General features: G+C 39.0%; 1 protein-coding gene across 11 annotated transcripts in view; it reads left to right on the top strand.

The window, feature by feature from the left end:
* LOC131241095 (negative regulator of systemic acquired resistance SNI1-like) overlaps positions 1-10,045 on the top strand; it is a 31,348-nt gene extending 21,303 nt beyond the window's left edge. For 5 of the 11 annotated variants that reach the window (XM_058239739.1, XM_058239742.1, XM_058239741.1 and 2 more), the window contains 5 exons: positions 1,360-1,512; positions 4,618-4,745; positions 6,084-6,181; positions 9,192-9,293; positions 9,691-10,045. In XM_058239739.1, the coding sequence (XP_058095722.1) occupies positions 1,360-1,512; positions 4,618-4,745; positions 6,084-6,181; positions 9,192-9,293; positions 9,691-9,773 (564 nt within the window). In that variant the 3' untranslated portion in view covers positions 9,774-10,045. Of the gene's footprint in view, positions 1-1,359; positions 1,513-3,286; positions 3,403-3,594; positions 3,712-4,617; positions 4,747-6,015; positions 6,182-9,191; positions 9,294-9,690 lie in introns of those variants that run through there. The other 6 variants (XM_058239744.1, XM_058239743.1, XR_009168953.1 and 3 more) reach the window with 5 other exon arrangements.
* Positions 10,046-12,269: the final 2,224 nt, after the last annotated feature.

Raw genomic sequence — 12,269 nt, 5'->3', positions numbered from 1 at the left:
TGAACAATACCCTCCTGAGAGAGCATTTATGCTCCTTAAAGCACAACTGGCACCCCCACTGGTCGGTGCTTTCTTTGAGGTAGATGCTTGTTGAAGCAACCTTGACAGGTCGCCCTCCTTGGAAGAGTACATGACCAGCCATTTCACATATAAAGTATAATTTCTGCAAACTGGTATCACCATGGCAGGGTGGTGCGCGGACTGTTTTGCGACCTGCAAAACCTGGTGGGTGAGAAGGACTTGGCCAAATTTGAGTCTCTAGCAACAACACTATACAAGCTAGTTCATCTCATTAATAATATGTTTGGACCTTATTGTAGTATCATGCAATTTGGGTCTAAAATGTATCGAGATTTTAAGCCACAACAATAAATAGGTAGTTCCATCATCAATCTTTTTCTTATCTTTCCTCTGTCGCTTTTCTAGGTAATTTTCTCCCCTTTCCAGCGTCTATTGTTTAATGATTATAGCATGCTTCTTTTCTACTTAGTCATATTTCATTTGTATCTTTATTACGATATCTCATTGATTTTGTGGATTAGTTTGTATATGTGCAAACAAGCTAAGAAATGGACTTCTTCTGGTTCCATGAATTTCCCTCCCCACTGTTGGAATTTTTATTCATTTTTCAAATTTGCATTGCCTGGTAATACAATTCACACTTCTCTTTTGCAATAACAACATTACAAATCCTCCAGCCAATTACAATTATCTTTCCTTGAGCGTCCAGTCAATTGAGTGAACAAGTACTTGAAGCAAGTCCATGATATATCTAATTATCTATAGTAATATCGTGACAACATTGGTCGAATTAAATGTCCAACACATGGTATTTGGGGTTATCACTATAGATAACCAACAGGAATGACCTTGGAAACCCATTATGGAGGAAGCTGTGGAGTTTGTTGTTGATATATTTTTGTGTCATATAACATACTCCACATGGGAAAGTGGCTTATGAATGCTAGCAAGACGTGTAAGGTAAATTGTCCGCAGCGTTATATCAAACCACATACATATATATTAATTGTTTACTGCTTGAGACCCAATATGCTCTCCTATGATGAAAGCTTTTATAATGGATACATGGTGCAATACATGGCAGTGATAAATTCCCATATTACATCTCCAAATTGCATTTGTTAGATTATTCCTATTTGGCAATCTGATTATGCTAGTTTCCTGTGCATCACGAGGCCTCCCATTATCAACTGCACATATTTCTTGTTGGCAATGTACTCTAATGAAAATAAAGGAAAAAGAAAGTCAGGCATAATTAATCAAGCAAAATGAAAGGGTGACGTTGTAGGACTATTATCGAGCAGCTTTTCACTTCTTTAGCTGTTTTCTTAATTACAGCCTTCCACTCGCACGCGGAGTTCATGTGATTCTCCAGATGGTGCAACGTTTGAAAGTTTCTTGAAATGCTTTTCTAATAACACTAGCAGTAGAAGCATCATCAGAAAAATTGGTACCGAAGTAGTGCAGATTCTTTTAGCTCATTCTTTCCAGGTAATTACTGTTGCCTTCTTGTTTCTACGTGCAAAAAACTACAATTTAGTAGGATACGGCTAAGACAACATTTGAGAGTGTCTGCAGATGACTGTATTGCATTTGTAGAGGCTTGGTAGTTTAACTTATTACCTGTGTGCTAATGCCTAATGAAACCTTTCGTTTTTTTAATTTTTATTTTGTGATGAGCTGTTGACCGTGATAGATATGTTGCAATTTACAAGATTTATCATGAGACATGAGATAATAGAAGTTTGATGCAATAAGAATTACTGAAATAAAACCTGTGAATCTTACATTGCAATCTGAGCCAAGCTTTGCAGATTATGTTCTCCTAGGTCTGTTGCTTTCTAGCAATGCCGGTGCTGTCTTTAGTTTCCAATAATTCAACTGACCAAGAAGTTCTTAGAAATTGATACTGGGGATTAAGATCAATAAATAAACCTGGGCCTCCAATGTTGGGTGACTTCTATTGTGCTCTTTGTATGCAGAGTTAACGATGAACTTTTCCCAGTCCAATTTTCTGATAATCAGTTTTTTGAACTTTGGAGCATCTGTGGTTATGCATATAAACTACCTATCCAGTGCCTACATAATTCTCGAGAGATTTATAAATTGTTATTCTTTTATCCAAGTAGACCTTACAAAACAAGCAAAGCTTTCAAAATTATTATTTTTTTTTTAAATTTTATTTTTTGATAGTTCAGAAGAGATAGTTTCCGCCCAAAGCAATCCACTTCTGTAAAGAGCCCGTTTGGGAGCTTGGATTTGGAATGCATTGAGATCCAAATCATAATTACATTGGAATCAAGGTGATTCTGAATTCTCATTTGTGTTTGGTTGAAATGCACTGGAATCCAAATCTTCCATTTGGGAGCTTGTATTTGGATGGCATTGGAATTCTTTAGTATATTCACAACACTTAGATTTGATTAACTAAATCAGCTTTCATATCCCAAATTAGTATATATGCGATATTTGATAGAATGATTGTAATAAGCCCATTAAATGTATACTTTAGCCAAAAAGAGGAAATTCTGAGCCTTGGGTGGGCCACTGGTGCAAGGATCACAAACAAGCGACTCACCGACGTTTTTAACCATCCATTTAGATCTCCAATGTTTGACTGATTCAGATCATTCTATTGATGTGATTTTAGTATTGCAGCCGATAATTGGATTGTCTTGGGGTATCACTAGTGTGCCATGTGTCTAGTGGATTAGTAGCCTAGATATATATTTGTTACATGTGCAACTCTCCTACCCTTAAAGGAGGCAAAAAAGGCATTTCCTTTGGATTACACCGGAATCTTAGTATTTTGTTGAGATTTCAAAACACACCAAAAAGGTAGATTGAAATACCTCCAAATCCAAGGCTGCCAAACACAAAAAGCAGCTATTTAAATACACCCATTTACCACCAAATCCAAGGCTGCCAAACACAAAAAGCAGCTATTTGGATTTGAAATACACCCATTTACCACCAAATCCAAGGCTGCCAAACACAAAAAGCAGCTATTTGGATTTGAAATACACCCATTTACCACCAAATCCAATGTGCCAAACGGGGTGAAAAGCATTGTAGGACAACTCCACAGAGGACGATGAGTGTACACGTATCCAAGAATGAGCATGAGTTTTAGAGGAGCCTTGAAAATGTGGCTGTATCTCATCATGATTAGGCAAAATATAAAGGAGCCTTGAAAATTTGGGAGGAAATAAATTCTATACAACTCCTTGAATATAACTGGTACTTCTACTGAAAATTTGACGAGGAAGGCGCGGAATCAAGTGAAGGAGAGAGCAGATTGGGAAGAACAGACACCCAATCGATAAGGTTCTGAAAGCTCGGATGCCCATGAAACCCATGCAACTGTTCTGGGATATGGTAGTGAAAATGACCACTGAAATTTATAGCATAATCCTTCAAGAAATTCACTGCCTTTAATTAACCCAAGACGGAGAGACAGAAACCACTAATGGGTTATATATATATATATATATATATATATATATATATATATATATATATATATATATATATATATATATATATATATATATTTTGTACTGTTTCCTATAGAAAATTCTAGAAGCCTGATCAGATGGTACTGTTCCCATACAAGATCAAGTTGTCCATGGCATAAACTATGATTGGAGGGAGGTTAATGAAGTGAACACTCTGCAAGCTAACATTTTGGTAATGGTGCTACTCTTATTACTAAATGATTTTGAAATTCATTGGGATTTTATTTTGTTGCTTGAGAGAGTTTATGGAGTCCATGTGGATTTTTGTAATGGTACTACACTGATTACTGATTAGATGGTATGGGTATTTTGGAGAGTGATAATGATATTGCGCAGCGCTGTTGTTTAAGAGAGTTTATAGAGTAAATAATGCACAAAAACCCATGTGGGTTTCTGCAATGTTCCTCTAGTTTCATGGGTAAATAGTCTTCACCTCTTTTGTTTCATAATTAGTTTTGATCCTTCAAGTTCTTGTCTCTCATGCTTATTATCCTATTTAGAGGTTACCACAGGTTTGGATTTCTTTCTTAATAACATAAGTGTCTCTCATGTAGTAACGGATGTAACGATAAAACCAGTACAAAATCATTACTTTCATTGAGGGCACTTTTTTCTCTTTAAATATCTGTTATGTAATGTTACAGGAGGACGTATGGCATTCAGTTTACTCTGGCTTCAACATGCTCATATTACATTGTAACCTGAAACTTGTGATCCTTTTCTTACTGATGAAGTATTTTATCAAAATTTTGTGCCCGAAACAGCCCCCCACAATACCTGAACACTAAGACTATCAAATTATAGAAAACCCTTCCACTCTCACATAAAATAACTTACGAATATCCTACAAACTCCATAAGCACAACAGCCAAATAAGAACTCTTCTTCTCATTCTGCCCCAAGAAGAAACTTGTGACCTGTTGGTGTCTTAATTTGGTGCGGTATGTAGACAAGTTGATTTACAAATGCATGAAACAGTTTCTTATTATAGTGGAAGTGATGATGGTAGCATGCTAAGCCTTTCTCCTTTTTTCTCAGTAACCTGTTGTTAAAGCCTTTTTTTTTTCCCTCTTTTCAGGCCTATCTATCTATTCAACTAGGCCAGAAATGCATTTCCAGTTCTGATCAGAACACTGGAAGTGAGGCTCTTGGGAAAATATGCAGTGACATGATTTCTGCTTTTCAGAATCTCAGACAATTTGATGAGTGAGTTTCACTTTTCATTATTTTATAGTATGTTTGAGGAGCTTACGTATCTCATATCTCATTTAGTCATGTTAGCAGAGAAACCATTGATGTTGCTGTTTTGATAGCAAAGGGGTGTTGATACCTCATCTTTGCTTGGGGACAGTTTGCTCCTACTGTTATTTGTAATTCATTTTGTTTTCTGGCCAGTGTCCTGCTTTTACTTTTTCTCTCTTAATAACATTTGGAATTCACAAAAAAATTCCCCATCTTTCTTTATGTTATAGAAATATTTGTTTTTAGAGACTAATTCTGTATAAATTTTATAGAGCAATGTTCCCTCACAAATTACAAATGGATGGCATGTGAATTTCACATGCAATGGGTTTCCAAATGCCTGTTCGTCATGCGTACAACGCCCGAGCCATGCAAAAATGCAGGCCTCACCATGGAATCAGCCAGAGCAAAATCAGGCCTGTTCACTCATCATGGAGGCCACACCGTATAAAAATAATGAACTGTTGAAATCAGATGTGGAAATTGTCTGATTTAATGTACTTGTGTGACTTGGTTGACAGGTTGACTGACCTGCTTTTTGTGATTGTTGATCTTCATTGGTGGGGCCAACCTTTTGCACTGATTTTGCACAGATGCAACACATCGGCATGTTTAAAGATGGCAACCGCTGGGCCTAGAAAGCTCTCAGGCTTGATTTTTCAACTGATGGGATCAGGCCTACTGGGCAAGACGTATACAGAATTTTGCCTTAGGCGCACGCCCATGCCCAGCCCAATGTTTCCATCACCTCCCACTTTCTATAACAGATACATAGCATGTGGATGATAATCCAAGCAATTCATCTATCGGGGACAACCATAAATGGTTCATAGACAAAAAATCACAGTGATTGAACAGTGCTAATCATTTGAAAATTTGTATTAAAAAATCCTTTTGGTGATATTTTACAGCATTCTTTATATGGTCAAGATTGTCAGCTCATTGTGAATTTTGGTCTATGGTCCATTTATGGAAGCCTTATGATGAATGGACGCTCTGGATCATCATCTATTTGTTTTACCTTTATTTTCTGAACCCAGGTGGATGAAATTTAGTTCTCCCTGGTGAACTGAATCTCTTCCCAACGTGTATTTAGATTTTTATACCCGTGCATATGTTCGCCTTCATTCCACTACTTTAATACTGTTTTGATACTGCTTTGTTGTAATTTCCTTTTCTGTCAATTTCCATTCAAAAGAAATCTTACCCCGTCTGGCTTTTCTGGAAATTGAAGTGTGGCAACTTATCAAGGACATTGTTTCTATGATGGGAACTGATATCTACATCCATCCTGGTTGATAGGTGCACTCTTTTATTTCTACATTTGGCAATGAAAAATACACGACTTTGTACTATTATGTTACTAAAAGCAGGCAGAATGGGCTTGTCAACTAATAAGGGTGGGTGTAAATATTGGCTGTCTTCTCTATTATCAAGTACATGAAGTTCATTGCTTAGTCGATTACTTCTTTTTTGTTGATAAGTGGCTAATTAAATAATCTTTCTACAGATGTTGGGTTGTGCTGTAAGTTTGCTGTTTTGGCCTGTTTCTCTAATAAAATCTATAAAAAAAAAGAAAAAAAGAAAAAAGTATTGGTTGTCTTCTCTATTATCAAGCACATGTAGTTCATAGCTTAGTTGATTACTTCTTTTTTGTGGATAAGTGGCTTTAAATATTCTTTCTACAGATATTCAGTTGTTCAAATGGTTTTCTTCTCTTCGTCCAGAGGGTTGCGGCAAGGGGATCCACTATCTTCATATCCCGTTGTGGTGGTAATGGAAGCTCTCGGCAAGATGATAGAGCAAGGTGTTCCATAACGGTAACGGTGGCTGTAATGGCCACCACCGTTACCGTTGTGATACGGGCATTATGGTCCCTTTTTTTTTTTTTGAAAAAAAAAAAAAAAACTGGCACCGTTATGGCCTGCTTTTTTTTTTCTGTAATGGCTGTTATGGTTGTTTCAGCCTCATTACGCATAATGGTTATGACTGTTACCGTTACGTAACCGATTTGGGACACCTTGTGATAAAGAGAGGGGTAGTAGTAGATCTTGTGCGGAGTTTCGGAATACATGACTCTGGTTTTCAGATAACCCATTTGCAATATGTGGGTGATACGTTGTTGTTTTGTGAAGCTGATGAAGAGATGGTGGAAAATTTGCGAATGACAATGGTTTGTTTTGAAGTGGTGTCCGGGCTAAAGATAAATATCGGCAAAAGTGACTTATTAGGAGTTGGTATCTCGAGGGCCAAGGTGTCTTCATTTGGGTTACCTTTGTGTATAGGTCAGCCTCCCAAACGGGTATGGGACAAAAGGACAAAGTCATTGAAAGATTCAATAATAAACTATCACAGTGGAGAAGCAAGTATGTCTCTTGGGGGAAGAATAACTATGATTAAGACGACTATGTCCAATCTTCCGATCTACTTTATGTCCCTTTTTAAACGCCTGAAGTCGGTATTGGATAGACCGGAAAAACTGAGGGATTTTTTCTGGAAAGGTATGGAAGATATGAAAAAGCTCCATCTCATGAAATGGGAAGAAGTATGCAAGCCAATGAGTCAAGGGGGTGTGGGGTTGAGAAGGTTGGAGGTGGTTAATCAAGCCTTAACTAGGTAAATGGGTATGGAGATTCGGGGTAGAGGAGGGGAGCTTATGGAGGGAGGTAGTGGGGAGGAAGTATGCATTAGGACATGGAGGCTGGTCGATGCGGTCTTCGTCCCTCTATAGATCTTCTTATATATGGAAAGTGGTTAATTCGATAAAAAGTAAGGTTTGGGAAAACGTGGGATATTCGTTGGGAAATGGGCAAAAGCTTAGGTTCTGTGATGACATATGGGCAGGGGAGCAAAATTTGGGGGCTATATTTCCTAGGTTAGCAGGTCTATCAAGAGAAGAGGGGATGCTAGTGGTTAGTTGTTATTCTTTACAAGGAGAGGAAGTTAGTTGAGCCCCACTGTGTAGGAGGAATTTAAATGATGACGAATTTGATGACTTAGTGAATTTGTTGAATCTTTTATCTAAGGTAAAGCCGATACCTTCAGAGCTAGACACAATGGTGTGGTTAAAAGAGATGTCAGGAAGATTCTCAGTTAGGCCACTCTTCAATATGCTTACGGAAGGTCATTCGGTGAATGAGTTTTCTCCAACAGCTTCAGTGTGGCATTATGGGACTCCATCAAAGGTGGCAACACTAGCGTAGTGTGAAATAACAAGGTGCTCACGGTGGACAACCTTCATAAAAGAAAAATGATCCTACCGAATGTTTGTATTGTGTTTTAAAGATGAGGAATCAGTGGACCATTTATTTATCCATTGTGAGTATGCGTGTCAGATATGGATAAAAAAATTTCAGCTCTTTCAAATATGTTGGGTATGGCCAAAATCAATAGGGGAGTTTTTCATGATGTGGGATGGGGGAGTTTCAAGTAGAGAAGGTTGGAAAGTTTGGTGATTATGTCTTCTAGCGGGTATTTGGTCCATATGGTTGGAAAGGAACAATCATTGCTTTAGAAATAGCGAGGGCCAGCAGAGAGTTTTCGGTAAAGCAAAGGCACTAGTGGTTGACTGGCTTAATGCGTCAAAGGCGGTTATGCATTTGCCCAAGTCGTGGGCTGCGTTGCAGTTGGTTCCTGTGTCTCTTGGTTTTTGTTTTCCTGTATATTTGTGATTATGACTGTGGCCAGCTTATATATTGAAATGCAACGTTTAAAAAAAATATTGAGTTGTCCTGTAGTTTTGGCCATTTTGCCCTGTTTCTCTAATAAAATCTAAATAAATAAATAATCTACAGTTTGAGAAGCATATTCATAAACTACAAAGTATGCCTCAACCCTGACTTTGGAGGGCCCATGCCCTCCATGCCAGATCCATAGATTCACAGGGGCATTTCCCCTTCTCAATCACAAATTTCTAACATTTTACTTATTTTAAGGGTCAGTTTGGATGCACACTCCTAAAGGGCGTTCAAGGCCTAAATGCTGTTTTGATCCAAATGGCATTTGATGTTCTGCATTTGGATGCACTTTTCAAACCCCTGTTCACCTCCCACTTGACAAAACAGGTGCTAAAACGTGGAGTCAACTGAAAAAGCAGGCTTGAGACCCCATTTTCTGGAGCCCCCTTTTGAGGAATACATGAAAACAAGCCCTAAAAACTTCACATGATTGCGATTAAGTGGGGAAAAGTTTGCTGTGTGAAGGAATTTGATTTGGATGGATCAGATCCCAAACTTGCAGGATCCCCTACCCAAACATTCCCTAACTAAATTAGAATGATATCATAGGAAAATCAAAGCTTGTAAACATCTCTACCTATCTATATTCCCATGTATTGTATATATATTTTATTTCAACAAATTCTCCAGATAGTTTCATTGATCTTGGTTTGAAACTTCATCACCGTTGCAGGCAGTTGGAGGTCATGCCTTTTGAGAAAGAAGCGTTGTTTACTGCAGCTACAATTCTCTCGACAATTTCATAGGATCCAAGTAGTTTCATCCAGATCACTTTGTAAGAATGCAGATAACCATGCAAATTTATTTATTTTTTCTTGTATTTACAGAGCTTTGCGAAAGCAACGCACAGCCACATGTCTGGGACATCTGAGAAAACCATCAGGGGTGCCCAATGTGTTGGTGATCAGGTGGGTCAAATCATCAGGTAGAGTGATAAAGCAATTGACGGTGTCAAAAATTGCCCTGTCCACATTAAATGAACATGTATACTGATGAGTTTGGTGACTGTTTTATACCAAAATCTGCCCAATGCCTCTGAAAAGCAAAGAGATCTCAGGTTCATTTACCTGCATAAATTAAGTTCCTGTAGCACTGGGAAATCTCCCAACAGTTCCATCATTTGTACACCTATTTTTATTTGATCTTTTTTTTGTGGATATGATTTCTTGCAGATCCTTGGCCCCATGGTAGCTTTTTGGGGAGTCATCGGCACACAACTGATTGCGTTGTTATTTCGGTGGTGGTAATGTGTTAGCATTTTGCCGGACAACTTTGTATTTTGTGACATTTTTATCCGTATATAAGAGATGTTCCTGTGGACGAGGCAGACATGGCATTGATATCAAGCACTTGGTGAAGGGTTTGAGTCATGTAAGGATGAAGTTGGGCCCCATTTCAGGACTCTGGCTCGGGCATAACCCAAAGACCACAATGATCAGATGGTCCTAAGCGTCTGGTCTGCTGCTATTAAATGAATGGCTAAAATGGAAAATGGTAATCAGTAGAAATTAAACAAGCCTTGGTTTATTGGAAGGGGTGTATATGATAATTGCAGAAACACAACTGTTATGCTATTCCCCGACATCAATGGGACCCACTATTTGGACAGTTTGGATTTAGCTACCTGTCTTCCACATGGAAAGTAGACCTATGCATATCATGCATGGATATGCTTGGGTACGATCATTCTGCTAGAGTACTGTCATACCATGGTCAGGTAGAGTATGCACGGATCAGACACTTGAACTCTTACCGTACATTGCATGGATGCCAATCTGGACCATCCAAATTGTGAGCCCCATTTTCACTTGATTTTAACTATTTGATTTTGCATGTCGTTGGACCAGTACTTGATTGGGTGGACCCAGGAAATTTTTCAGTTGACACCAAATATCTGGAACAAGGCCATGTCAATGGCAACGGACCAATTGTTTTATTTTATTTTTATTTTTGTTTCTTTTCAACCATCCATTTATTGCCACATGCGTGTTTCATAGGATCACCAAATCATCAGGCTATGTCTGACCATCGATAAAGTGGGGCCCTGCGATTGCAGTTGCATCCTCATGCCCCACTCGAGATTGCAATTGCAATTTGAAGGCTTACCCATACCGAGAATGGTAATTATGACTTGCCATTTCCAACCAACAAGTCCATAGTGAATGGAATTGTTAACTCTACTGGTGCCACTTCACTATATTACATGGAATTATATTGGAATTCAATTAAATTGCGCAGCCAAACAATCCCATGTCATAAAGAGGTGAGATCAAGTGATTAAGAGGTTGACCCAACTATTGACGTAACAGGTGTTGAAGTTCGTGGGCCATGCATGGGAAATGAAAGTAGTAGCCATGAATTGATAGCCGCCAAATAGACAGTTAGAAGAAAATGCAAAATGGTCCACATTCAGTTGATAAAATGTCAAAGATTAGATGGCTATGATCTTCCAATTTGTGGTGCTATAGTGCAAGTGCATCAGTGTTCAGGCTCATAAATGTTTGGATCACTGAACCATGGGCCGGACTGTTGCGGATGGACCCCACTGTTACAAACTTGAAAAAGCAAGCGCACTGTAGATATTCCTGGGCTGAGGTTACCTGCAACTCATCCACTGCAGAGGTACGACAATTTAATCCAATCTGGACCGGTCAAAATGTGGGACCCGTTCTAGATGGGGCACAATCCAAAACTCACGCTGATAAGACGATCTTAACTGTCCTGGCTGGCCCTTAAAATGGACAGTCAAAAAGAAAGGAAGCATACAATGCTCGATCGATCGGGATTTTTTTCAAACCCAACCTATACGCCTGGCCCTAACCCAGTCTTGGCCCAGTCTATCTATTTGGGCGGGATCGCGAAGAAGATGGTGCTCAGGATCGGACCATTTATTTTTCTCCTGGCCTGAGAGCATTTGAGGACGAAAATATAAATACCCCACGCGGATTTCCTTGGGAAGTTTCTGCGCTGGGAATCCAGATGGGGCCCACTGTGATGTTTGTGAGAAATCCTCCCCTTTCATCAGTTTCGTGAGTTCATTTCAGGACATGATGCCAAAAATGAACTGTATCTGAAGCTCAAGTGGGCCATGCTAAAGGAAAATATGGTTAGGGAAATTCCTACCGTTGGAACTTACCTGAGTTCGACAGTGATGTTTACATACCATCCATACCGTTAATAACTTCATTACTACTGGGATGGACGGAAATCACAAATATTACATGATTCAAAACTTCTGTGGCCCACGAATATTTCAACTGTGGACATTCAATTATCACGTTTTCGGCCCATTTGAGCTTTGGAAACGGTTATTTTTGGCATTATGTCTTAAAATAAACTCAAAAAAGGATGGACGGGTAGGATTTCTCACAAACATCAAAGTGGGCCCCACCTTGGTTCCCAGCGCCGGAGCTTCACGTCCGCTTTTCACGGAAGCGGATTGGCTGGTGCACCTCACGTCAGCTATCTAGCTGCTGTATTGACCTCAACAAGTTCTGTGAGTCTGATCACGAGGTATCTGTTATATCCAAACCGTCCATACATTTGGCGAGCACGTCTTAAGGCTTGAGACAGAAAATAAGACAGATCCGATTATAAAGTGGACCACTCTGCAAAAAGCAGTGGGGGGAGTGAACGTCTACCATTGAAACCCTGGGGTCACAGAAGTTTTGGATCATTACTAAATTTGTTTATCCTCTTCATTCAGGTATTTTTGACCTTATGAACATATTGGATGGAAAATAAACATTAT

This window comes from Magnolia sinica, chromosome 3, assembly GCF_029962835.1.
Source record: "Magnolia sinica isolate HGM2019 chromosome 3, MsV1, whole genome shotgun sequence".
Lineage (NCBI taxonomy): Eukaryota > Viridiplantae > Streptophyta > Magnoliopsida > Magnoliales > Magnoliaceae > Magnolia > Magnolia sinica.
The sequence above is the reverse complement of the archived record's forward strand: the minus strand, read 5'-3'. Positions and strand labels throughout refer to the sequence as shown.